Genomic DNA, 27,861 nt, shown 5'->3' with positions numbered 1-27,861 from the left:
TTCCTCAGTTCATCACTTCTCACCCAAACACAAAACAGTTGTCAGGCCTGTTCTTCAACAAGTGTGAATGGTAGTGAGCAGAAAAGGGAATCCTGTAGACCACCTTGACTGCTGCCACTGGTGTTGTCAACATTCAGACTGTCCTTTGCTATATAAAGATTGCCATCCTTTTTCCTCCTCGCAACGTAGGCATGATATTTTGCAGCAATATCGGGCCATTTCCTGGCTTTCTGAATCATGGGTACATAAGCACAACATCCTACATTCATAAACCAGAGGGTTGTGTTTTTTAAAGAATTGAATTAATTTATGGCATGTGTGGAATTCAAACTAGGGACTTCCTTATTCATAGCTTAGGTTTTTAGCTACTGCAGTAAGGATTACTTTAAGGTGCACACCTGTGCAAGCATGCATGACACTAACCCCCTCCACGCAGACTTCCTCCTCCTCTGTGCATTAACAGTGATTGCTTTCAGCCCCTTTGGTTCCAATTGCAACAGAACCCCACACGGGGGTGGGGGGTGTAATCATGTGCACAAGGGGGGCTGAAAATTGGAAGGAATGTTGTGTTGCACAATGCCAGTGTATATTTGCATGCCCATTGAACAGCAATCTTGTCAGGCCTCTAGAAGCATTGTGAAGCAGTGATGCATCCAAGCAAAGCTGAGAATTGTGTGACGCCCAAGGATGCCTGAATGGAAATTTTAAAAAGCAAGCTGGGAGATGTAAAATAAAATTGAACAGCTGAAAGGAAGGGAGTTTGCTCTTCTTCTAGAAAACTTACTGCATAAATGGTGTTTTCAAGTGTCACCTAGTCAACATTTGCAGTGGTTTACAAAAGCATGATGCCCGATACAGAAAAGAACTTGATTACCAAGCCAAAACTGAAATGGATTAGAAAAGACAGAGACTAGGCCCAAAGCAAGTCTGAAATATATTTTTCAAGATTGACCTGTCTTCATGAGTATAATCAGCCAATGTCTGTATAGTACTTTATACCATAAAAGGCCAGAAAACATACCATCCTTAAAAAAAAAGAATAAGTAATGATAGAGTAAAAGTTCTGTTTCTATGTTAATGTTAAACATTTCAGTTAATGTATTGCTCAGTGTGGTTGCTGTCGGTATTTGGCAGATACTCAGTTTAATACAGTACATGCTGGAACACATCCCAGAGCACTGTGCATCAGGGGTGGGCAGAAGGTTGATCAAAATTAGTGACAGCTTTCCAGATGAGTTGAAGAAGATAGCAACCCCCCCCCCCAATGGTTTAACAACAGTGGCAACCAAAGGTGGTGTTTGTTTTTTGTTTTACATTGTAACTCTCCTTGCTAGTTTAAGCTACTGAAATAAAAAATCTGGGGACTGGGTGGGAAATAGGATTAGATCTCTGGGTGAAAAGATTTGTGTGCAACCTCCAGTTCTGGTCCTAAAAAGAAATTCCAGGGCTCAACATGTGCTCAAAAGTACTTTGTTCTGCAATTCAGTTTGTACTTCTTGAGTCACGATTTTGCACCTTAAGGACTTTGTGGCACAGTGGTTAAACTGCAGTACTGTAGTCAAAGTTCTGCTCATGAACTGAGTTCGATCCCAGCGGGCTTATGTAGCTGCCCCAAGGTTGCCTTCCATGCTTCTGAGCTCTTTTGTGTGTGTGTGTGTGTGTGTGTGTGTGTGTGTGTGTGTGTGTGTGTGTGTGTGTGTGTGTGTGTGTGTGTGTGTGTGTGTGTAATATGTCACTTTTATAATTAAATTGTTAAACAGCCAGAGAATGATTGCAGCACACTTTGCTAACTCAAATAGGTTGACTTCCAAATGCACTGATCATTTTAACATCTTAAAAATTCCTGAATAAAGCAGTTTAAAGCCTGCTTGCCGCTGCTCTTCAGAACTGTCCCATCTCAGAGAATACATAGAATTTGACTTATATATATGTGTGTGTGTGTTCACCCTGAACCAGCTTTTACAGTGACACACACACACACACAACTCGGTTCAGGACCTCATATTTTGACCAAGGAGGTCAGAAGGACACTCCCGTTCCAATCCACACACCATTTAAGAGCCATTAATTTGAGGGAAGAAGCGAAGAAGACATGGCATGTTAATCATATGCTGTATGTGATTCAAGGCATGGCCCATAAAGATCCAATAATATAACATCCTTTGGTATTTGACATACTCCTATTATATTGTTCTAATATTTGGATACTAAATACTGCTATTATGTCTGTGAGCAAATTGAAAACTCAGCCAGGATTCTTTTTGAAAAAATTAGGTCAGTAGTGCCTTATTTATTATCCACATTCACATACAGTAGCAGGCCAGTTTCTGATAAAGTTGTTTTCCAGTCAGTTGGGACACTTTATGTTAGGTGTGTGGTGCTGATGTAATTCACATCTGCAATTATTTAGATCTGCAACAACAACTAATACTGATATTCTGAATTGCTTGGTAAGTTATGTCTGCTTGATCTGAATCTCTCTCTCTCTCTCTCTCTCTTTCCCTTCTTCTTTTCCTATTATATTTTCCTTCCCACTTTCCATGCTCCTGTTCCCTAAATGCTTCCTTCTCCCACGCTTGCCCCTCAGAACTAGATGGGGAGATAATAGTTGAATCTGATGAAGGTAAGGAGGGGCTGGTTTTCATTTTGATACTGAACTATTTGGACAAAAATGTGGCCACTTTTGTGAAGGACACTTGGCAGGATACTTGTATGGCTTGCTGTCTTTGGTCAGAGAGCTGGAGGAAGCGGTCTGTCTCTCAAAAGTTTTCACTACACTACTGTTTGCCCAAGAGGTGTTATACATGAGAACTAATTTCTAAGTAAATAAATGTGTACAGCAAAATTGGCAGGGTAGTGATTACTCTTTTAGGAATGACACTTGCAGCCTCCTTAGGTGGAATGATGTTGATGTGCCAGCACCAGGCCGTTTTTTTCTCCTTTAAAATTTATCGGAGACTTCTAACTGATCTGAATTTTTATTAAAATGGTATAATTTCCTGCAGTGAAGATGGCACTTTTGGAGACTGTATTTTGTCCTTAATTGATTAAGATTCAGCATCACAGCCTATAAAAATGCAAAATGTGAAAGAAATACTGAGTTTAGTAGGGCTTGTTCCTCAGTAAAGATATTGAGGATTACAACCTCAGGCTGTAATGTGATTGTCATGTTAGTGTGCATTGTGCTTCACATTACCTGGCACCTGGTACTTGTGTTTACTTACGTTGCCACTTATGAACTGCTGGATAGCTCAGTGGTTTAGGTATCAGAGGTTGGGAGTTCAATCCCCCACTGTGCCTTCTTGGCAAGAGCTGGACTTGAAGACCCATAGTGTCCCTTCCAACTCTGCAGTTCTAAGACTGGCATGGCCACAGGGGCTGGGAAACCCTGGAAGCTGTAGTCCGAAAAAGAGTAGCTTTTTCCAAGCTCTGATTTTTCATACTGAACATGTCCTCAAGTTTCCTTCCTCAAAAGAGCAACAACAATGGGGAGGAAAATCTCCTTTCTTCCCCAGGAGTCTTCGGCAGCTCCATTTGGTAAAAATATATTAACAATTGTGTGTGTGAGGTGGGTGGGGAGAGAGGAGAGTAAATGCTATAACTCAGCTTCCTATTTAGTTTGACATCCAGGAATTCATTTTCTCCTGCCCAAGTGTGCATTTTAGTTACTGCTACATAGATTAAGCAGACGTTTTGCATTCTTAACAGTCCCTGAGAGCTGTGCTGCTACCGACCTTAAGAGAGTGAGAACGAGCAGAGCGCCAAAGAGGGAGGTCACAAGTTTAAGATGCTGTTTAGGACAGAGCCCAGCTGGGGTACATTTCAGTCTTTTGGAGGGCTCCACCACTTTTAGAGATCTCAAGTAAACCCAAGTGGAATCCTAAACATTCCCTATACAGGAAACAGACTTCTATCTAGGCAAGGAATGTCAGCCTGAGACAAAAAAATTCAAGACAGGATGTTTATGGAAACCAGAAACGGTGGAGGACAGGGCTCGATTACTGGCTATGGGTTTCTGAGAACTGTAGTCCAGTAAAGTAACTTTTCCCATCTCTGATGGAGACTGTTCAGCCATCTTGGTCAAGTCTATTGGAAGTGTGACAACAGACTAGTGATTTGCCATGCACTGAGTGGAGTTAGAACACTTATATGGAAAAGCCAATTTCGGAGACACCACATTGAAGTTGCATCAGAATTGCTTAGCCATTCTAAACCTAAGTCCCTAATCTCAGAAGCCCAGGAATTGTAGTCCTTCTTTAAGTAATGGGGTTTACCTCCCCCAAAAAAGGGAATTCTCACAATTTTCAGAAAACTAGAATTCTCAGGTTGAAATACACCATTGCAGTCATTCCCAGATTGTGCCAAACTATTGCTGTTAAGTATAGGGTTAGGTCTATGGAGAGAAGCTGCTAGATTAGAGTGGAATTCAGAGACTGGAAATAGTTTGCAGGATTTAATGATCTCTTTTCCTCCCTCCTTCAGCCCCATTTGGACTCTATTTGCAAATCTCCCCCTTTTCCCTTAGATTAGCTAAAGTCAACACTGGGATTGCATCGTACCTGCAGCAGAGCTAACCTTGGTTAATGCTAACCCTGCTTGGCAGTAGTATAGATATAATGCTTTATTTTACAATCCTGAAAGGGAAAGAGAGTGAGAGATTTGCATACAAGAGAAAGGACAGGTAGCACCCAAGCCTGTGTTATAATCTTTTTAACCAGGGCTATGGCTTTATTGTATATTGTATTCATATGGCAGAAGACTGATGGCTCCTTTCTTCTCTGTGCTTGTTGAGTGCAGGCGGAAGATCAACCCTTACAAATGTCCCTTCCCATAAGGGCACAGCCAGAATGCAATCCAAACGTACCATGGCTTCTTTTAGCATTTGGACTCTGGTAATGTCATACCAGCAGCTGTGCTAGTATGTGCTGTATTTTAAGTGCCACTAGTACTATAGGAAGACATGTATGAAACACAGTCATCAAATTTTAGATGGCAAAAATAAAAACAACTACATGACTCTCTGGGTTCCTACTTGAAGGTTCTAGAAATAAGACTGAAGGAAAGCTTGTGAAGTTAACGTCATTAACAAGAAATAAAATAGTTATTTCTAGTTACATGACCCCATAACTGTATCTCGCATCTCTCTCTTTTCATTCTTCTGTACCACACAACAAACTGTTCACTTGTTTAACATGAATACAGAGAGGATATTTTTAGATAGCTTTTGAGACAGACCCGGACTTGGAACTTTACCCAGTAATTCTTGCATGGGCTCCAAGAGTAAAATCTCTATTCTGTTTAGCATTTGAAAGTGGTTTACTAGTGCTAATTTTTCAGTATCACTCAGATAATCTGCACACAGCTAGAGATCAGAATTTAGCACATACAGAAATCTGAATGAGATCTGGGCAGGAGGGTTGCATGAGAGTGGGAATCCAGAGGAGATTTGGAAAAACATGCAGAAAGAAGGGGGAAAAATATCCTAAACTAATAGCAGCTCACTCTTTTTTCCTGTATGTCAGGAGGAGAAAAAGTAGGCAAAGTACAGTCTCTTCACAGTCCCTCCCGGAGTTGGGCAATGGTACAATACAGTAACATGGCTGAGTTCTGGCATCTCTTTCTGTCCTGCTATTGCTGCTACCCTGCATCTCTCAAACCTCCTGGGCTTGGAAGAAGGAGATGCCTTTTTCTTTGCCTTACCTTGCCTTTACCTCTTGAACTGAAGTTCTCCATTTTACTGGCAATTTCTCATTACTGCCTTTAACATGTATCTCCTGGATGCACAGCTGTGATATTTTTAGTCATAGGAGAGGAGCAGGAGGTGTGTAGTGCTATAATAGCTAGTAATTGCTTTCAGTAGCATAATACAGCTTATTGCACATGTTGTAAGTCTCCTGAGACACCACTTAGGGCACCAGGATAGCCCAGGATCCACAGCCTCCCTTGGTTTGGCTGGGATACTCATTCTGGGCTTTTGCTTCATGGAATGTTCAGTATGAAGAGGGCAAACTAGCCTTGTTGATCAAAATTTAATTCCTTTCCTTCCTGCCTCTCTCCCCCACCCTTAGTGGGCTTGGTTGGTTGAGAAAAACAACTTTGGCCATAACAGGACAGGGCTTGTCCACCAGCTTTGTCTTGCCAGTTCTGAAATCCTCCTTTTAACTTCATAAAACTGAGCCCATATTTCACTGACTTCTGGCTGAAAAGTGTTGGAGAGATTCCCACAACCAACAGCTTATACACATTTTAACCAGGCTGTTGCAAGTCTGAATCCCAAACTAAATGATTTAGTTAGCTTGTCATTACAAATAAGGTTTCCTTAAGAGGTAGAAAATGTCTGTTTATCCTGCTGCATTCCTTAAGAGGTAAGAATGTACCAGTGGGCAATCTGTAGAACAAGCTGTTGCAAATCAGCTTGCTTTAATTTGGTGTTTGGTCATTGGGAAGTATACACAGCCTTGATTTTTTAGCCTGAAGAGAAAAAAAAACACCACCTAAGTTTGGAACTGCCCACAAGAACGTGATACACAGTCTTGAAGAAGATGATTTATCATCGAAAGCTCGCTCTTTTGTTTATATTCTTAATGGTTGATTAAAGGTATCACCTGCGCCTGCATTTGTAGTATAACAGCAATAAATACATATTTTCGGTCATTTGTGATTTGGCCCACAGAAGAAGAGTTCCTGATTACCTCAGTCACCTTGCCCATATGTTGGATTCCAGGAACTTGGCTATTAATTGGTCTTTCAGGGGTATATTAGAGTATTTTACAATGATGGGTCCAAAACAGTTTTGTGGCAGGATGTTGGAAGGAGAATGTCTTGTGTAACATAAATTTTTGCTGAAGGCCAAGGTCACCATAAAAAATAGTATATGAAGCAGCTTTCTGGTTCATTTGGATGTGGCAAAAACACACTACATGTAGAATACTTGTATTTTTGAAAAAAGCTTTTTACTGAATATTTTAACGTTCAAAGAACACATGTTCTGCAGAATTAATCCTAGAGTTCAGAATACAATACTGTGTCTTGCGGTAGATACAGGGCCAAGAAGCAGTCAAACTTCTGCCGTCCTGTTAAGAGACAGATTACAGAAGATCCATCCACTGGACGATACAACAATGGATCAAGTAATTTTTAGATTACTACTTACAGAAATACTCAAAGAAGGCCAAAGTTCTGTATTCTGTATTTTGATCATTTATATGCAGCTTTAAGCTCCATCTTAGAGAAGGAGAATGCCTAGAATCTTGATATGTTTAACTCATTGTCATACTTCTCTTGATGTTCAATCCTCTAATCAGGGGGAGGCACTGCTGGGAGGCAGTGCTGAAGTTACATTGGTGGGCTTGCATTGCCACTCTGGTTTCATCACATATAACTTGGGCTCACTCTGCATTAAGAGAATATTTGGGCTTGAGAGCTAAATCAGCAGCACACATTTAGTAGGGAGTTGGTGGGGAAAGGAAGGATGGGAGAGGTGTGGTGTAGAACTTGGTTGCCTCCAAGATCCTAAGAGAAACAAGGGGAATTGGTGGTTTCATTTAAAAAAACAACAACATGAAAACAATGTACCTGTCCTAAGCAAGTGAGGAAGGGAAGAAGCCACTGTTCTGATGTTCGAACAAGAGTATATAGATGCAGTGCAGCTGAAAGCATAAGAATACACTAGTAGCTTTCAGGGATTGCATAAGACTCACAAATAAAACTTTGGAGCTTTGCTGTCCCCTCCCCCGCCCATTTTTTGTCTTTTACATCATAATGGGTTGAGTTGCTTCAGAGTTCCTCAAACAGTTTCAAGTGCTTATGCTGAAGAGGACAGCCACAAAGTTGCTGAAGTTTTTGGAGCACAAAAACCATATAATAACTGTTGGAATGTTCAGTATTGAGAAATCCGCACAGGAAGCAGATGACCATTCACAAATATGGTGTTGTTTTTTTTCAATCAAAAAGCTGTTTTTTATATATAAAGAAATACGTTCTTTGTGGTAACTTTGGGCAGGACGAGAGGAAATGCTCCTAAATTGGATGGGAATAGCCTGAAATTAAAATTCCGGAGCAACACAAGCAGTGATGTATATTTTTTTCCTGTTGATAGTAACTATGAGATTAACTGGGTTGTGAAAGAAGTTCCCAAAAGAAGATGTAGCACTGCATTTAAGAAAAGTTTGCTTGTGGTTGGGTGAAGTAGAGTACAGGGAAGAAAAATTGGTATTTGTAATGCAAGCTTTTATCAGTGATTACTGGAGTTTACTTATTCATGGTTCATCTGAACAAATTCTTCTGGATGCAGTACATCCTGATTGGCAGTTATGTACTGACATAGAAGATGAGGCATGTAGCTGGGCCCATCTGCAGGTACAGCCCCATCAGCCTTACGTCCATGAGAATCTTGACAACTCTATCCCTTTGTGAACTGGGTTGCATGTTCCGTAAATAGCTCTGTCTAGGATCAGTTAGGAACGCACTGTGGATAGGAGAGTTTGGCTATGTAGACTAACCCTTCGGCTGCACAATAACAGCATGGGAAGAAAGACTCATAAAGGCCTCAATGGCTCTTTCAATCATTTCTTGGCTATGGGGGGTGGCGGCGGCAAACCTTCTCTGTCTCCCATGTTAAGCTGATGGATGCCTGACATCTGGAGAGTAAATCAACTGACTTCTGTAATTTGAACTGTCTGCTGCATTTTATGAATTTTCCTGTAAGATGTTCATGACCAAATATTGTAAAGAATGCAGCATTTGATCTTTTTAAAAAGGTAAATAAAATTAAGAAATGTTAATCAGCAGCATGTTAGTGGCCAAAACAAGGCGTCCTAGTCTCCAAGCCTCAAGGCAAGGCAACTCAGGCAAATTTCTTTTTCCTCTTCAATTCAGAGCCCCGGAGCTACGTGGAATCGGTGGCCCGTTCGGCAGCAGGTGGAGGTGGAAGCAGCACCTTTGGGAAGCCTCAGACAGCCCCAGCTCCCCAGGCCTACAACATTGAGGCACCAGGGAAGAGTGGATCTTTTGCCAACTCCTTCACCTCTCCAAGCCCTGTTGCTTCCAGCAGCCCCATGCACAGCACCGATGGGTAAGGAAGGGTAGATGTAAGGCAGCCACTTCAGCAGGTGGGTTAGACAGGAAAGGCTGCTTGAAATCTTCAGAATTTCTCCACTGCAGTTCACAGAGTAACTGTGGCTGCTTTACTTACCCTCATAATGACTCTGACGCAGGATGCTGAAAGACGTTGTCCCACTCACTCCCATGTTTTTGGCATCAGAAAGATTTATCTTGTAAAGAGGTGGCCATTGCCTGAATATTGTTTATGGTGGGTGTGAGTAAGGGAAACTCAAATAAGCAATGGAATGTCCCAGTTTTCGTCAAAGTGGAGATTAGCTGTTGAGTTTCAGGAAGGTGAGCAAGTGCTTATCAATTACTTTCATCCATATTTTCACAAACATAACAGAAAAGCAAATTCTTGGCACATTTGAAAGAACTGTATATTTTTTGTCCCCATTTTGTTATCACATCATTCATCCAGAGCATTCTATCAAGATTTTATGTTTTGTCACATTTTGTGCTGTTCCTAAGCTTTCAATTTGTTGACTATGGTGGATGCTCTTCCTTATGCAAGTCTATGATACCATATCCCCGTGTGTATGGAACATTTTGCTCTCTTAGTTTCCCTACTGCCCTTTCTCCCTCATAATTATTTTTCTCTTTTCCTGTGTTTCCGGTAGCTGTTAGGCACTTGAGATGCCAGGCGTGCACAGGATAACTGTGCAGTGGCTTGCATTAGATGTTAGCAAAGGGTTGTGTGTGAGTGTTCTTTTTTTCTTGATAGGATTTTGGATAGAGGCTGTAACTGCTGGCACATTTTGACAACATGCTGTCATATGTCCCCAGACATTTCTCCCCACACAGAGGTCATACTCCCAGCTTCTTGTGAAATATTTTTCCTTCCAAAAAGTTTGCATTCGTAGAGTCATAGGGCGTGATTACAAACTGTGAAGTTACAAGACGCAGCCAAAATGACAGGCTGATACAAAATGACTCACAGCCATTCAAAGTTTGTTTCAGGAAGAAAGGAACACAAATATCAACATTCCTGAGAGCAAATAAACACTGTCATGTATTTGACTGTATATCAAAGGTAGAAGCCTGGTTGGTTTTATGGTGACATTGTAGAACAGGGCTAGTTCCAAGAGACCAGACTAGATGACATCGGAGGATGGGCCCCAATAACCCTCCACTCTCCCTGGAGTCATTAAGCCTGACTCCCTTCCATGACATCTCTTTTCCTTTCTTTCTGCAAAGAGTGCTCTGTGCCTACCTCTGCCCAGAGACAGAGACTCAGCTAGAGTTTGCAAGGCGAGCTGCAACTTAAGGAACCTTTTTTCCAAATGCTGTCTGAGTTGCATTGCTGGAGAATTTATGTTGTGATCCAAGCAGTAACTGGAGACATCCACGGGGACCCCTCTCCCTGTGCTAGAGCTAGGACAGGCAAAAGGGCCTGGAAAAGTAGAGGAACTTGAAAGGAAACCTTTGCAGGACAGAGGTTCCCCTTCCAGGGGTGAACAACACTGTAACTTGGGACAGTGCTGGGTCACCTGTTTCTGCTACTTTCCCCAATGTTAATTTGTTGACGGTAGTGTGGCAGAATGGGCAGGGGCAGGGGCAGAAGCAGACGCTGGTAAGGCCAATTCTTTGTGCTCTCCTTTCTTTCTTCCACCTGTCGTCTCCTCCAATTGTCCCCTACAGATCAGGCTGCAAGAGAAGAGACACAGATAACTCCTATAATAATTAATTATAGAGCACTTCTAAGATATGGCTATAGGTTGCGGGTGACATACCCCTCACTTAGGGCTATATGGGGGTTTATAATGAAGTTTAAATAAGGAAGATTTTGATGTGCTAGATGGTTTGATAATGAGCTCTTTTCTTTTCCATTGCTTCCTCCAGGATCTCCATAGGCAGCTACCCATCAGAGAATAGCACCAGCGTAGCCATACCGTCTCAGAACTCTGCCGAGTCCAGCTTCCAGTCCGCTAACCTTTCTCAGGGGCCGTCGCCACACAGCAGCTACCAAAATACATCTTTGTCCACTCAGGGTCTCCCAACCTCTATGAATCCTGACTTCCCAGATGGCCAAAGCAGCACCCAACAAGAAAGTCACCCTAGGTCTCAAGTCATTGCAGGTGGGGTCCATGTCATGCCAGGGAGCCCCCACTCTCTCCACAGAACAGTAGCCACGAATACACCTCCTAGCCCAGGAGTTGGGCGAAGAGCTGTCAATACCAACATTGTGGCCACTCCAGGAAGCCCAGGTATGAGCAGACATTTAATGGGTCTGCACGGCAACCTTGTTGCACCACCTGGGAGTCCAAACCTTTCTCGGCATCAGCCCATAATCGGAGGCAGTATGACGATGGTCTCTGGAAGTCCCAACTTGGATCGTCACATATATGGTTACTCAACTCCAGAGGAGAAGCGTCCAACCCTGTCCCGCCAAAGCAGTGCCTCAGGTTATCAAGCTCCCTCTACCCCATCTTTTCCTGTCTCCCCAGCTTACTATCCTGGAGTAAGCAGTCCACATTCTTCTTCCCCTGACTCAGCAATCTACAGGCAGGGCAGCCCCACTCCACCCCAACCACAGCTTCCAGAGAAAAGAAGGATGTCGGCAGGGGACCGGTCAAACAGCCTGCCTAACTATGCCACGGTGAATGGCAAGACCTCATCACCCATCTCCAGTGGCATGTCTAGTCCCAGCAGTGGGAGTGGCATGGCCTTTCATCATACTCTGCCAGATTTCTCCAAATTCTCCATGCCAGGTGAGACCTCACTTCCTTATCTTGTTATCAGTGACTTGAGTCAGGATTATGGAGTGGGAGGACACATATCTACCCCACCCCTTCTTTCTGCTTGTTGTGACTCAGTGCTTGAGAGATGAGGCTTTGATTATCATCAAGAATGTCTCTGAATCAGCCAACTTTTGCACTGCATCCTCCAGCCACCTATGTCCTAGTATCCAGGGCTGAGCATGTGTATAGTGCTTTTTAAAATGTAGTTGAGCCACCATAGGTCTATCGTAGGGCCAATTGTTCCCTGTCCTTGCTTTTAAAAATTCTATGTTAACACTACCATCAGTGTACCAGGGCTATTTGCAAAATAGCATAATGAAAAGCCTACATTCTGGCCCCAAGAAATTTACAGCCTTAATTTAGACAGAGATGGCAGGAGCAATGGTTGTAAAGAGATGAGGGTGACTGAAAATGAGTAAATGTGAATTTCATTCCAGCTTTTTAAATCTATCACACAGTTCTATATGTATTTACAATTTTATTCATCTGTGTCAAGTAAGATAAAGAAGCTGTCTTACAAAATGCGGTGATGATTCTACTTTTCACTAGTAATTCCAACCTAAAAAAATGTTGTCTTGATGAGACCAAGACTTTCCTTACCCAAATGCTTCATCTTCTTTCTTGCTTGTTTTCCTCTGTCCCTTAGACAGCAGCCCCGAGACCAGAGCTAATGTGAAGTTTGTCCAGGATACCTCCAAGTACTGGTACAAGCCAGAGATTTCCAGGGAGCAAGGTGAGTTTTTATCCAGAATCAGGTGGCTTAACAAACAGGTGGTGACAATGAGCGATTCAAGTATTTATCTTATTTCCTTTGGTTGCTAGGGTCCAAAACAGCAGGAAAATAACAGGTCCTAATGGATTTATTTTTTTCCTGGAGCTTCCATTGTGACAGAACTTAGGATATCTTCTTGGCAAGGCTGAGGAAAGTTGCATTTTTAGATTACAGCTCTTAGTATCTCCCCTCAGCATGACCAATCGCCTTGCTAGCTGGGGATTGATGAGATTTTTAATCCAAAAACGTACCTCTTCAGTCCTCTGTTTCTCTCTAGGGTGCTTTTTTTATTCCACAGCAGCCAGGGGTAGTTAGGTAAAGGTTCCCCTTGACAATTTTTTTTTGTCCAGTCGTGTTCGACTCTAGGGGGCAGTGCTCATCCCCGTTTCCAAGCCATAGAGCCAGAGTTTGTCTGAAGACAATCTTCCATGGTCACATGGCCAGTGCGACTTAGACACGGAACACTGTTACCTTCCCACCGAGGTGGTCCCTATTTATCTACTCTCATTTGCATGCTTTCAAACTACTAGGTTGGCAGGAGCTGGGACAAGCGACGGGAGCTCACTCCGTCACGTGGATTCGATCTTACTGCTGAAGATCTACAGACCTTACAGCACAGAGGCTTCTGCGGTTTAACTCGCAGCGCCAGTGTTACCAATGACCAATTATCACTTCATATAGTAACACTGTCTTTGCCTTTGCAAAATGATATGGAAAACCACGGTACCTCAAGCTGATGGTGCTTGTCCACATGATAATTTGGTTGTTTATATGGAATCTTTGCCATTAGTGATGTTGGGATGCCCACTTCCCATCAGTCTTTAGAAATGTTCTGGGCTAATGAAATTGATTTCTCTAATACCCAAATATATCAGGAAACTTAGCATAGATTATGTGTTCGGTCTACATCAAACTCCCTAAATTCACCTTTTCCAAATTTTTCACCCCCAGATATTCGTGGACTATGACTCTCATTATCCCCTACCATTGGCTATGTTAGGTGGGGATAGTGGAGGTTGTAGTCCAGTATCATCTAAGCGATGCAGATTTGTGAAAGGGTGTCTTAGCAGTGATGGTTACTGGTGTGATGATTACAGCACAAGTGCATTTTCCTTGTCGTTGATGGAAAATAGTTGATTTAGATTCTCATTCACCTTTGAACAAGGTTCTCTTGCCCTTACCTCACTCTCTTTTCAGCCTTTAGACTAAACAGTTGCGGCTCCTTCAACATTTCATCATAGAGCTGGTATTTCAAAACCCCAGCCTTCTTTGTTTCTCGTCTCTGAACCCTAGCCAGTTTGACAGTATTAAAAATAAAGCACAATTAAGTAGCTTAATCCTTTGAAGAATATATCCTTTCATGCGTGCGTCATTGTGCCAAGTTATTCCTTTTCCACTTGTGCCCAGTGGCTATTCTGAGTTGCAGTGAGCACTTCCCAAGACAGTGGATGGTAGGTACCTCTTCCTGTGGTCAGTGATGGGACATTTCGTCACACACCCTGCCTATTTCAGAGTCAATCCAATCCAACATCTACTTCTCTTTGTTGTTGTTATGTGCCCTCAAACTGCCTCCAGATTATGGCAACCCTATGAACTAAGTGGCCTCTAACATTCTTAATATTAATAGCTCTTACAAACGTATGGCTATAGCTGCGTTAATTATCACTCTATCTCATATTTGGCCCTCCTTTTTTCCTGTTGCCTTCAGATTTTCCTAGCATAATTGCATAGTATAACTTCTCCCATATAAAATAAAATTATATTAAACATACAATGTAAATACAGTGGTGCCTCGCTTAACGAGTGCACCGCTTAACGAAAAATCCGTATAGCGATCCCTCTTTGGGGATCGCTATACGGATCAGCCCCAATCGCCGCACTCGCTTTGCGACGATTGGGGCTCCGGCGGCCATTTTGGAGCCGCCGAACAGCTGATCGGCGGCTCCAAAATGGCCGCCGCATGACCCGAAATGGCCCCTATCAGCGTTTTCGCGCCCTCCCCTTGCTTAGGGAGGTCGCGAAAACGCTGCGGGGGGGGCATTTCGGGCCATCCGCGGCCATTATAATGGCCGCGGATGGCCCGAAATGCCCCCCCGCAGCGTTTTCGCGACCTCCCTAAGCAAGGGGAGGGCGCGAAAACGCTGATAGGGGCCATTTCGGGTCATCCGGCGGCCATTTTGGAGCCGCCGATCAGCTGATCGGCGGCTCCAAAATGGCCGCCGGAGCGAAAACATCGCTGGAGGGGGTAAGTTTAGACACTTATTGGAACGCATTAAACTAAGTTTAATGCGTTCCAATAGGTTTCCCTGCCCCGCACAGCGATGTTTTCGTATAGCGAAGGTTAATCCGGAACGGATTAACCTCGCTATACGGGGCACCACTGTATCAGGATCTGGTTCTGAGGCTATGATAAGAACTAGAAAATTAAAGTAGAACCATTTATAAAAATGGGAGAGTCCACAGACACTCTAGCACTCACTTGAGTGTCTAACATTAACCTTTTGTTATTTAAGCCATTGTTTTTATTAATGTCTGTAGCAAATATCCCTCTTTTTCCCCTTTGCAGTTCTCAAAGCCATCTTATGCACACACTCCCACAGAAACACTCCGTAGAGTAAGATGATGCCATATCTACTCATTGTACCCCTTCAGAAGCTTTTGAGGTAGCGCGGAATGAGCAGGAGGAAATTCAGGGAGAAGATTTTCTTCTGGGGCCCCTCCATAGTAGCGACACTGATAGAAAGCTGCTCAGTGAGTGAGAATAGCATCTCCCAAGTGCATAAGGAGAGTCACACTGAATCAAAGCAAAGATCTGCCTAGCCTACCATTCACCTTCAGGAATCCCCCATTCTAATCATGAGGGCAAAAAGCACTCTCCCCTCAAACTCTTTCTCTCATGTACTAATGAATAACTTCCTATGTCTCTCTATTTGCTTGTTAGTTTATAGTACATTATTTCAAAACTGCCTTTTAAAGCAAAGCCTCTCTGTGGCATTTGACAGAGTAAAAAGTTAAAATTAGAACACATAACAGTACAGGTAATTAAAAGAGCATTTAACATAAAGGTTCTCCCATAGAATCACCAATAAAAGCAGGGCAATCAAGTAACCTCACATCTTCCTTCCTGAGTGGAACTGAATGCATGCTCAGCTTTTCCCCCCCTCCTTTTTGGGCAGCCAGTTTGCATTTGGTGTTGTAATGCTGCACCTGGACTTTAGCATTGGCCCCTGGTTATGGGGGAGAGAAATTAAAAATGAGTTGTAGAGGGAGCGGACGGCAGTGTGAATTTCTAGCCAGCAATTAGAAGTGCTGGATAGCTCAGTGGTTTATGTATCTGGTCGGGACTTCAGTTCCCCACTGTGCCTCCTTGACAGGGGGTGGACTCAATGATCCATAGGGTCCCTTCGAGCTCGGCATTTCTAAGATTGGTGTTGTTATTTCCCCACACTCTGAGCCTTCCATTGCTTGTATCATAATTGTTTTAGTTTCTGCATCTGCACAGACTTAACAGTTCATCCTCACCTCTGTGCAATTTCTCACCTCCGGAAGTAGACAGCACCTGTGGACCCACTGTTGACACATGGTAATGGGGGAGAGTCTACAGCCAGCAAAACAAACACCTACACTTCAGACCTCTCTGTTGACATGCACTCCCGTCATGTTGTTTGGCCTAAGAAGCAAGGGAAATACTCACAGACAGAAAATAGCTTGAAGAGAGCATTATGCTATATTAAAATTATATATTTTCTTCCTTTAGTCATAGAGTACATGTGTACAGGCAATGGCACACAGATAAAAAAGGGTTGGACTGCACTGCTGAGGAAGTGGAGGCTCAGAGATTTTTTAAAAAATCTATCATAATGTGTTTCCAGCCATTCTTAACAAGGGGCCATATGTCCGCCCTCTCCCCCGAAGCTCTGGCACATTTGAAGGTGGCCACAGGCTGAAAAATGTGAAAAGGAGAGCACAAAAGGTTTATGGAGGGGTTGGTAACTGAACTGGGAGGGGGGCTGGAATCTGAGAATAGCTCCAAAAAGCATCATGGCTGAAACAAAGTTGAGAATGACTGAGGACTACTGGTCAACTAGTAATGATGAGCATAGATTCCAGAGCTTGGAAGAGCTGCTTGTTTGTACCACAGCCTCCAAGAAGCTGCAAGGAGCATGCTGGGAGTTGTAGTCTGGGAAAGGAGCGTTCCCAGGCTCTGCAGTCTGTTCCCAGCTGGTGCTGAAAAGGTGCCTACCAGAAAATTGTAAGTGACCCCTTTAAAGGGCTTTGTTTATGTCTCTGTCAACAGCAATTTCTCTCACCCATCATCCAACAGCTGAGGCACTTGGCACACGAGTGCTGCAGATCCGTCCTTAATCCAAGAACATGTCCCTTCATTTCCTTCATATCTTCTCTTGCAAGAGTAAAATGACCGTGTCCCGAATGGAGGCTGACCCTGCCTCAGATCAGATTCTCAGGGAGAAAGGTGCTCTTGCCCCTCCTGCAGCTTTGCTCTTGCCTTAATTACATCACCCTTTACCATGTGGTAAAGGGGAATGAGACAACCAATGTCCTTAGAAGTTGTGGGTGGGCAGGGAGTGTCTTTGTCCTTTGCTCATGACATTGCTCGTGATCTCAATGACTTCACCACTGGCTCCAAGTACTGCTGTGTCCCAAGATAGAGTTTCCACTGCAGATTTCATAGCTCATTCATAGGCTGAGTCTCCAGAAATGTCTTGGGTGGGAGGCTGGTGGAGGAAACACCCTCAGAGCTGTTTGAATTATGCTATTCATAAATGAGGAAGCTGAGAAAAAAACAGAACTCTGTGCAGCTTATAAATTAGGTTAATACAAATAACTAAAGCTGCAGCCCTCCAAACCAGGTTACACAGCCTTGTTGGTTGCAAGGGCCACAACTGCTATCAACAGACTGAACATGCACAGAAAGGCCTCCATCTCCTGGCAATCTCCATTGGGATTGTTCTTTATCTGCTGCCATTTCTGGTGTATATATTACAGCTAGGGAAGAACAGGTTGATTCCCTTTGTCCCATAGCCATAGACCCCAGAATGGGGCTATATAGATAGAAATATCCTAAGATTCAAACATGCTTCTGTTTGTAGCTTCCTCCTCCTCCTCTGTTCATGTCAGAATCAATCCATTGGTGCTTCTGTTGTGAAAGGATTGGCTCACAGGGTGCTGTCACGGGCCAGGGGATACCTGAATGCGTTCTCAGTCCTCACATTCTTTGGGGAGGTCCCTTCTGTGTTCCCATGCTTACATCCTCAAAGATTATGTGGTTCTTGAAGCTTTCTGCATCCCTCCAGTTTTTCCCTAAGTGATTCAGTAAAGGGTTATCTTCTTAACAAAAAATGGACTTAACAGATCAGTTCTAAGCTGGATGCATGAATCCATGGGTCCATCCATCGCTGTTGGGAAAGCAAGAATGAAGTGAACTAGAATAAAGCTTCTCCTCCTCTTCTCCTCCTCCTCTTGCACACTTCATTACCTTACTACTTAGTAATTCCTTCATATTTCTAGGCTGAGTGTTCATTGTTATAAATGCATTTTTGTATCTATTTCTCCCCCAGCCATTGCATTGCTGAAGGATAAAGAACCTGGTGCTTTTATCATTCGGGACAGCCACTCCTTCCGGGGAGCCTATGGACTGGCCATGAAAGTTGCTTCTCCACCTCCTGGTGTTGTGCAACAGAGCAAGAAAGGTAAGGAGTTTTTGTTTGTCTAATAGCTTACCCCTCAAACACTGGAGATCTACTTGTTTTCCCTCACAAACACACAAGTTAGACATCCTTTTAATATCAGCTGGTATTTGGAGAATCTATAGAGGCTAGATTTGGTCTCTTTCTGTGGCCTAAATGATTAAGATGGCTCTTGAAACTTGCTGCATCTCTCCAGGCTTCCCCAAAATTCAGTGGAGGGATATCCTCTTAACAAAGGTTGTGACTACACAGCAAGGGAAAGTCATATTGGGGCATTTGGTTTTCTATTACACAAGCAGTCAGAAGCAGAGGAGGAAAAGCTTGTGCTTCCATTTTAAGTGCCTGTAGGTCTACAGTTCAAAGGAATCGCCTTACTGAGGCTTTCCTTCCTCCCAATCATTTCCCTATCTTATAATGCTGGTGAGAAAGTTCCTACTTTCCTGAAGCTGTTTAAAAATGCATAAGGATAAACAAGACCGTGGGGGCAGAGAGGGAACTGTTTTTTTTTAAGAAGTGTTAGATTATGGCACCAGAGACTTTGGTACTGATGTTGCTTTTATATATGCATGCAAGCTCTCTCCCCTTTTGCCCCCCTTTTCCTTCACACATACACCCCACTCTGCTCTCCTTCACTGCCCCCTCCTTCTCTTTTCTGCGCCTCGTGGCGCAGTGGTTAAATCGCTGTACTGCAGCTAAAACTGTGCTCACGACCTGGGGTTCAAATCCCAGGTAGCCAAATCCCAGGTAGCCGGCTCAAAGTTGACTCAGCCTTCTATCCTTCCGAGGTCGGTAAAATGAGTACCCAGCTCGCTGGGGGGGGGGGGGCAATGTGTAGCCTGCATAATTAAATTGTAAACCGCCCAGAGAGTGCTTGAAGCGCTATGGGGCGGTATATAAGCAGCATGCTTTGCTTTTTCTCCTTGCTGGTGCATCTCCTTCTGTTCTTTCCCACCTTCTCCTCTATAGACAAGCCTCCCCTCCCATCTACACAGGAAAAAGCCCTTTTGAACCCATCCAAGAAGAAAATAGTAGCCTCTAGCAAGGAGAGGAAAAAAGCCAGCATGCGAGCCAAAAGGGCTGGACAGATTCAATTTAGCTTTTGTATCATGCAGGCAGGAAAAAATTACTTTGAATTCACTTGAAGCAAATCCCAAGATATTTGATGGTGTAATCTATTAAGTAGACGCACTTAACAGGTCAGTTCCAAGTTGGATGCATGAATCCATGGGTCCATCCATCACTATTGACAAACCAGGAGTGAAGGGAACTGGAACAAAGCTTCTCCTCTTCTCCTCCTCCTTTGGCACATTTCAATATGTTGATTCAGCAGTATCTTGATGCCAGTTTCTGTGCCAGTTGTAATATGTCATGGTTAAAAGGGTCCAGCAAGTGTACCTTGCACTAATAGCAAGCCTCAAACCAGGCTCATAGAATAAAGACATAGATCAGAGACTCAATCCAGAAACAGGAGTTCAGAACAACCTGTTTTACAAGAGAAAAATCTTTAACAAGTAAGCATCTTACAGCAGGAAATTTTCTCACCTCCAGGCATACACAAATTAGCTTATATTATCTTATGATTGGCCTTCAGGACTTCGCATGAAGACTGATTTCACAAACACAAAATGACTACCTTATTAATCTTTCCACAAAATTATTTTTTCTTCCCCAGAATGACAAGCTATCTCTTAAGTTCTGTTTGTGGCCTAAGGTTTTGTACACTGCAAGAAACTTTGCTGAAAGGGAACTCAGCTGTGGTGTTAGAAATTGGGGCCTGTGATTTATATGATGGGTTTGCTATAAAACAGATTTTAAATTAGGTGCCATCAAATGCATTAACATAACGGACAGGCTGTGTGAGGATAAGGCATTGGCTTTTTCAAGCAACAAACAGCTGCACTGAGGACCAGATGACACTATCTTTTAATATCCTCTTTCCTGGGTTCTAGAAATCTGATGTGTTAAGTAGCCTTATTTCCATAGTCAACAAAGAGGGAATGGCTTGTCATTGACGTGTAAAGTAGATCAGTTGTCATAAACTGAGGAGATACATAGTTATAATTTCCCCTGCTTTCACTCTGAAGGACAGGAGGAAATGAAATTTTGCCTGTGTCCATCAGAATAAAAAGATTTAGGAGAACTTGTCATACATTTTATGATTTGTCCCCACAGGAGATATCACCAATGAGCTAGTAAGACACTTCCTGATTGAAACCAGCCCTAAAGGTGTGAAACTAAAAGGATGTCCCAATGAGCCGAATTTTGGTGAGTGTTCCCTTTTTTAATTTCCTCCACTTTTTTTATATAGAACTGTACCATCCTGCCCTCTTGTGGGTGTCATTTAAATGGCAATAAGGATATTCCTATTCTTCTCCTTACAGGAGAGCACAGAAAATGTAAGATTAAATTAAAATTCCTCTATTAAAGCTGGATTTGCATAAGTGTCAGGGGCTTTTGCCAGAACTGAAAGAGCTATGGTTCAGTATTTATTTATTTTAATATACATTGAGCAAAAGGTATTTTAAATATTCAAGGGGAATTGCATCATGCCACCATTCCAAGGATGTTAGTAATGTATAGCAGAGGTCCCCAGCCCCCGGTCCACAGCCTAGTGCCAGTCTGTGGCCTGAGCAGGACCAGGCCGTGGAGACAGACCTCCCGCTCCACCCCCCACCCATGCATGCACGCTCCAGCATGCCCATGCAAGCACCATGTTGCCGTTTGCGCATGAGCGCAAGCGCACCCGCACAAGCACCGCCACTTGTGCATACGCATGAGCACGGGGGTGCCCCACCTTCCCCAGCCGGTCCACGGGGTGAAAAGGGTTGGGGACCCCTGATGTATAGCACTCAGTTATGCCGTGTTACTTCATGTGAGGGGATCATACATTGTCAGGCTTCTGCTACAGCTGTCAAAATCTTACAGGGCCAGCTGGAAGTTTCTGGCCATTACACTCCCACGGTCCTTGATGCCACAAGAGACCTTAGGGCTTGATACAGGACTTGGCCCCTAGTCTATTGTAGAATCATGCCATGAATTTTCATTTCTTTTGACTGTGTTCCCTCTTCTTTTCTCAGGTTGCCTATCTGCTCTGGTGTACCAACACTCCATCATGCCTCTGGCCTTGCCCTGCAAGCTGGTCATTCCTGATCGAGGTAAAGGCACTAGCATGAAGACCTGTGGATAGGGAGGAAAGACTAAAGAGCAGGGATGCCTGGAGGAAATGAAATGGAATAGTCATCTTGCAGGGGGAATGGGTGTGTAGTTGTGTGCTTATGCATGCATAAGTACATACAGATGTGTGAGTTCAAAACCTGTGAGAAGAGGAGTCCCCTACCTAATCCTGGTCTGATAAATACAAACCACTTGGGAATCTTAAAATCTTCCTTTCCAAGTTCACATCTTTTGTTTTAAGGTTCGGTCTGTATATGTTACAAAAGATGGGTGTCAAATCAGAAGACTGCATGTATAAATGTGACTTACATATTGGGGTTATGAAATTGTCCTACTGAAGGAGCAGAGCAAAAGCACATCCCCATGTGTAACAGCAGTGGTGATATCCTTCTATCAATGTAAAGTGTTCCGCTGCTAACAGGTTTCATTGAAGGCAGGATATTAGTGTCATTCTAAAATATGAGCAACAACTGTCTGTCTGTTCTTCCTCTAAGAATTACATCTCCCACGACTTTATACTGTAAATCTAAAATAATCCTTTCTATTCTCCCTGGCTGATTTCTCACAGATACTTCCTTATTTCATTTTTAAAAATGCTGAAATGCAGGAGAATCTTCCATCTCTTCATCAAAAGGCATTAAAGTACTGATAAGGAAAAAAAAAGACTGTATTCTTTTAACCACATTTTAACATGTGCCTTGTGAATATAGCATGGTAACACAGATAAGTGAAATGAGTCTGGTTATATTCCTTTAGAAAAGCTCTTGCCACTGTTAAATACTTCCTTCCTTTCTTTTCCCCACTTCCTCCCCCTTTTTTTAAAGATCCCATGGATGAAACAAAAGAGACAACCTCATCTAGCAACTCAGCAACTGACTTGCTCAAGCAAGGAGCAGGTGAGTGGAAGGAGCCATTAGCCCAAATTAAAATCACAATGAAAACCAAAAAGGAAAAGGAAAAGGATGATTTTGGAAAACACACTGAAAAGGGTTAATTTATCATTTAAAGTTTGTTTTTGAAATTTCAGTTTGAAACAAATTTCTTGTTTCTTGTCTAGCTTTATGGGTGTATTGGTCCAAGTTCTTCACATAGATTCAAAGACAAATTTTTTAAAAAACCACACACAGAGAGAGATATTCATACTGTGGACTGCTTTTGACCAGTCAAAGGCTTGCCTAAAATACGGCTATCAAGAGAGAGGCCCTAATTACAGTGGTGCTTCTCTAGACGATGATAATCCGTTCCACTGAAATCGCTGTTTAGTGAAATCATTGTCTAGCGAAAAGCATTTCCCCACTGGAATGCATTGAAACCTGTTTAATGCATTCCAATGGGGAAGAATCATCGTTGTCTAGCAAAGACCGGCCATAGGAAAGCCGCTTTGTGAACCACCGATCAGCTGTTTAAATCGCTGTCTTGCGAAGCTTAGGTCCCAAAACACCTCTTTTGTGAGCGTGGAAGAAGCTGTCAAAATCGTCATCTAGCGAAAATTGGTTTGTGAAGCAGGGACCAAACATTGTCCAGCGAAATTCCCCCATAGGAATCACTGTTTTGCGAATTGCTATAGCAATTGCAAAAAGTCAATGTCTAGCGAAAAAAACTGTCATGCAGGGTAACTGTCTAGCGAGGCACCACTGTATTTCTTTTAATGACCTCATCAGGGTGAGAAATTAAATGAATACTGCAGGCCTGTGGTACCTGACAGTGGCCAGTGGAAGAGTTGGGGTCAGTCTCCCAACTCTGATCTAAGCACGGTCCTGCCTGTGGGCTCCTTTAATCCCTTTGTCCAGTTGACTGTGTACGGTACAGATGGTCAAAGGGTGGCCCCTCCAGTTTTACTGGAGGACAAGCCATGGCCAGCACAGCCCTTTCTGAGGAACACTGGGATTAAATGGACTCTTATGCCTTGATGTCTGAGATAAACAGCACATGGGAACTGTACGGACTGGGGTCATAGTATGCCATGAAGCAGCTACACTGAACGTTGATTTGACTCACTCCTCCCTCCATGATATTTGACTAAGGTTTCTGCTTATTTAGGTTTTAGAACCACCTATTTAGACCTGGAAGCAATATTCTCCAGGCCTGTGCTTGTTTACACGGTAACCCTGTATTTGATTTTGACCCCATGGAAAAAGACAGTGAGATAACAATCTCAAGTTATCTGTTATTTTTTAGGGCTTCTGTGAGCAGACATTAAATAGACTGCAGACACATGTGCACCATCCTGCTCACAGTGCAAGCAGCATCAGCATCAGGATGGTGCCAACTTCAGCCTTTGTACTTCTCCTGCACTGTGCCATGACTCTAAAGGCTCTGCTGTTTTTTGTTCCAGCCTGCAATGTCCTCTTTATTAACTCAGTGGAAATGGAATCCTTAACTGGGCCACAGGCCATCGCCAAAGCCATCACTGAGACGCTGGCTGCAGATGCTCCACCTTCTGCTACTATTGTCCACTTTAAAGTTTCAACACAAGGAATCACCTTAACAGACAACCAGAGGAAGTAAGGACCCTGAAGGATTTGGGGATGAGGGCCATCTTGGTGTTTATAAAAGAAACGTTCTGTCCTGATAACTTTTGGTTAGTCATAAATGCTGTGAATTACTTTCTGCCTTTCAGCCAAAAAATAAATTAAACACACACACACACACACACTCTGCGCCACAGCATCACAATCTGTTTCAGAAGGCAATGTTGCCATAGTGCAAGTATGGGCTACCTCAGCATGGCCAGTGGCTATTTGCTAGTAGCCCAAGTGAAACATTTCTGAAGGTACTAAATGGAACGAAAACAACCAGTTTGTGTATTTATTATTTTATCAATAATATATATATATTCTTTAAAAAGCGATTAGGTACTGCAATGGTTGCTACCATGTGTTTTTGTCATCTGAAAAATAGCTTCAATTTTTTTTAAAAAAATTAACCCACATTTTTAATAGAAAGTGTTCCCTTATGTCTTCTGGTGGTTGAATATATACTTTAAAAAGTTGGGGGCTAGTGGGAACTCCTCAAAAGATGGCAAAATTGATCTTGTTGCCCCTTAGAAGGCACAAAGTATCTTTCTGAGAAAAAAAAAACCTCAAAGAAAAGTTTTAAATTGGAGGGTTGTGGTTAGGGGAATAGAAAACCACAGAGATGGCCAGGGAAAGCATGTGGCCTGCAGGCTGTTCGTTGCTCATACTTTCTATAATTGGTAGAATGACATGTTGATGGTTGTAGCAAATCTAACAATCAGTGTTTAAATAGCCTTTAATATGCAGAGTTGATCTGGATTAATAGTTTTATCATAACTATCTGCACTTATATAGTAAATTCTCATGACTCCTGAAGATGATCTCCCCTGGGATGTTTAGGTCATTTGTATGGATGGATTCACTATCGTTGATCTGTCACTATTTCACCATTTGCCTTGACATCATGTCATTTGCTCTTATCTGCATTCCTATTTCAGGTTATTCTTCAGACGACATTATCCCATCAGCACTGTCACTTTCTGTGATGTGGATCCACAGGAGAGAAAGTAAGTCTTTAAATAAAAAGTTGCTGTTTGTTTGCTTTTCCAGAAACTCAAAATAGTTCAGTGCCTGCATAGGGCTGTGGAGCTCTTCTCTAAATTTTTGGGCAATGCATCTTCACTCCTCTTATCATAAGCTGCCTATGTGTATGTATGTAATGGAAAAATTGTCCTCCTGCCTCGTATTATGTACTGTATCTCTATGCTTCTTATTCTATTCATTAATTTATTTAAAAGACTTTTAACCCTTTCCTTCAGTGAAAGCTGCCAAAGATGCTAACAGCAAGCCATTAAAAAGAAATATGTTTCAGTAGCAAGATGTGTTCAAAAATACTGCAATCAGGGAAAAATATTAAGAGTCATTAAGAGTTCCTAATAGAGTAAATCACCTTAATATCTCAAGGGAGGACAATGGACAACTATGTGCCATCACCAAAAAGATATGCAGCTAAAAGGCATTTAGAGGAAGACCTCTGATGCAAATAACAAGGAACATGAATTTCATAGAATAAATTCTTATCTATAAAGTTAACTCCCAACTTATATCCATTCCATATTCTAAAAACAGCAACTAGAAATGTCCAGAATGTTCTTTATAAATCAGTTATAACAAAGTGTGTGCATGGTGAAAATTTCCTTATTTCATTTTGAGTTCTTTCAGTGATGTCATTTCATTTTCACATTTTTCATATACCTGTATTTTCACTTGACATGAAAGGGAAAACCCTTTTTGTGTTATAGGTTCCATGTTTCCCATCCGTGTCTTCTGGCACCCCATAAGTTATAAAGAACTCTCACAAACTAATCATAAAATTACAAATCCCTGTTCCCCTAGATGTTCTGATTGGCTACTCAGAGGAGCTCTTAGGCTATTAGATGAAAAATTTCCTGGCTAATTTGGCAAACAAAGAGTGAAAGAAAAGTTACATGATTGAGGAAATACAAATGAAATTAAGATCTCATGCCCCCCTTTTTTGTTCACACAAATAATTGTGTTGTACAGGCTGTCTTTCAGCAGTCAACAAACAAACACAAAATATGAAAAAGTGAGACTCTTTCACCTTTGGGTGAAAGGCCTAATTCTACCTTATGGTTGAATAGGCTAAAATATGAAGATGTCAGGTTATTCTGTAAACTATTGACTGGGATGAAGAAAACCAGGATTGATTGAGTAGGAGAGAGTTGTGGGTAGCTAGCTAATGTTGATTTCTCAGAACCCTTTTCCTCTTGTGTTTTGCTTCTGTGAGAGCCCTTCTCACAGATTCCAGCATCTGAATGAGAGCAGAAATGCTCATAATTAAGATTCTATTCTCCTACTGTGCTACTGCCAAATCTCTTTCATTTCCAAACTCCAAACTAGTTGTTCCAAGAAATATGCCTAAGCAGGAACATGAAAAATTGTCAACAGTGGTTGAGATTTACAGGCTTCTCACACATTTGATCCTTCTTTGTAATGAACTCCATTATCAGTGGAGAGTCAGAATGACAAAGTGAACTCTGTTGATTTTTTAAAAAGTATTTCATTGCTTTGCACATGGTGAAGGCTCAGTTTCAGATCAAAACTCATTTGGTTTATTGGCTTAAATCTACTGGGCACCAGTTGGCAAGTCAGTAGCTAGAACGGATTTGAAAAATTACAGTGTTGTTCATTGTTCTGTAGAAGAGCTTCTTAATCATGAATTTGAGGCCATGGAGCATCAGCTCAGACTTGAATTTCAGTGTAATTTTCCCATCCATTTATAAACTCAATCCTTCCAAGGGCCAGGTCTAAGTAACAAATTGTTTCTCTAAAGAAGCAAGGATCTAAACAGTAAGGGACAGAAGGGGTCATCTTCCTTCTAGGCCATAGACAAGTTTCTCTTTTCAGGCACTGGATTGGAATAAAGTATTCAGGCATTTGAATCAGTCTAGGTTTTACTTCCAAGCTGTCCTCTCCTCTTGTCTAGTTATCATTGTTCTGTACAAATTTGAGCTGAATATTATTCTGGTTTGCTTACCTGTTGTTGCACCTTTGGAGGTTAACCAGAGGTTGTCCTTTTCTCTTCAGGTGGACTAAGTCAGAGAGTGGTGGGTCTGCAAAGTAAGTCCTGTTTTTATTTATTTCAGAATTAGCATTCATAATGACCACCTAGGCTGAATACCTTTCCCATAGTCGCCACACTCTCCTATGCTGGCAATGTTTTCATTTGACCTAATTGGCTTTGGATCAAATAGTTTTCCAGGCAGAGTTAAGAGAAGAGGTGGTTGGATGGAGAGTTGGGTTGCATTTGACAGCAAACCTTTTGACCCAGAGGGGCACACTCGATTTTGGCGAGGGATCACATGCACGTTCATGTACGTGCTCATACAGCGCATCCTTTCTGAACATACAAGTCTCAATGCAGAGTGGTGCAATGACTGACTTAAAGCTGAACCCAATCAGATATGAAAGCTCTCATCCATCCTCCTGGACCCATAACTGGGGCAGTTCTTTACCTGGCAGTCTCAGAAGCCAGGGAACAGTATTTTAATCTCAATCTAGGGTCTAGGCTGCAAGAGTCTCTCCAGCTTCAGGGATTCCTTGCAGCTTTGAGCCACAGTCCTAACTTTGAAGGTGAAAAGCATCACATTGAGAAAGATCAGAGACCAAGAGCCAATACCAGAAAATGATGCTGTTTTAGTCAAAGGATGAAGTGCGCCTTTTAACTTGCACTTGGTTGAGCTTCTCCAGAACTCCTGTCATTTACTGTTAGACATACAGTCTAGCTATGGAGTGTAATTTTAATGAAATGGTGGGGCTTGTTCCCTTCTTTTCTTTTTTTCCTTCTGGACATGACCATTGTATCCCTGAACAAGCAGCAAAGCCCA

The 27,861-nt window shown here is 42.5% G+C and overlaps 1 protein-coding gene across 24 annotated transcripts in view; it reads left to right on the top strand.

Moving 5' to 3' along the window:
- TNS1 (tensin 1) overlaps nt 1-27,861 on the top strand; it is a 404,124-nt gene that overhangs the window by 370,190 nt on the left and 6,073 nt on the right. For 16 of the 24 annotated variants that reach the window (XM_020805086.3, XM_020805077.3, XM_020805067.3 and 13 more), the window contains 11 exons: nt 2,588-2,623; nt 8,878-9,073; nt 10,945-11,813; nt 12,490-12,576; nt 18,195-18,326; nt 20,496-20,588; nt 21,401-21,478; nt 22,322-22,393; nt 23,833-24,001; nt 24,952-25,020; nt 27,062-27,094. In XM_020805086.3, the coding sequence (XP_020660745.3) occupies nt 2,588-2,623; nt 8,878-9,073; nt 10,945-11,813; nt 12,490-12,576; nt 18,195-18,326; nt 20,496-20,588; nt 21,401-21,478; nt 22,322-22,393; nt 23,833-24,001; nt 24,952-25,020; nt 27,062-27,094 (1,834 nt within the window). The remainder of the gene's footprint in view (nt 1-2,587; nt 2,624-8,877; nt 9,074-10,944; nt 11,814-12,489; nt 12,577-18,194; nt 18,327-20,495; nt 20,589-21,400; nt 21,479-22,321; nt 22,394-23,832; nt 24,002-24,951; nt 25,021-27,061; nt 27,095-27,861) is intronic. The other 8 variants (XM_020805096.3, XM_078380947.1, XM_072985269.2 and 5 more) reach the window with 1 other exon arrangement.

This window comes from Pogona vitticeps, chromosome 1, assembly GCF_051106095.1.
Source record: "Pogona vitticeps strain Pit_001003342236 chromosome 1, PviZW2.1, whole genome shotgun sequence".
NCBI classification, from domain to species: domain Eukaryota; kingdom Metazoa; phylum Chordata; class Lepidosauria; order Squamata; family Agamidae; genus Pogona; species Pogona vitticeps.
The sequence above is the reverse complement of the archived record's forward strand: the minus strand, read 5'-3'. Positions and strand labels throughout refer to the sequence as shown.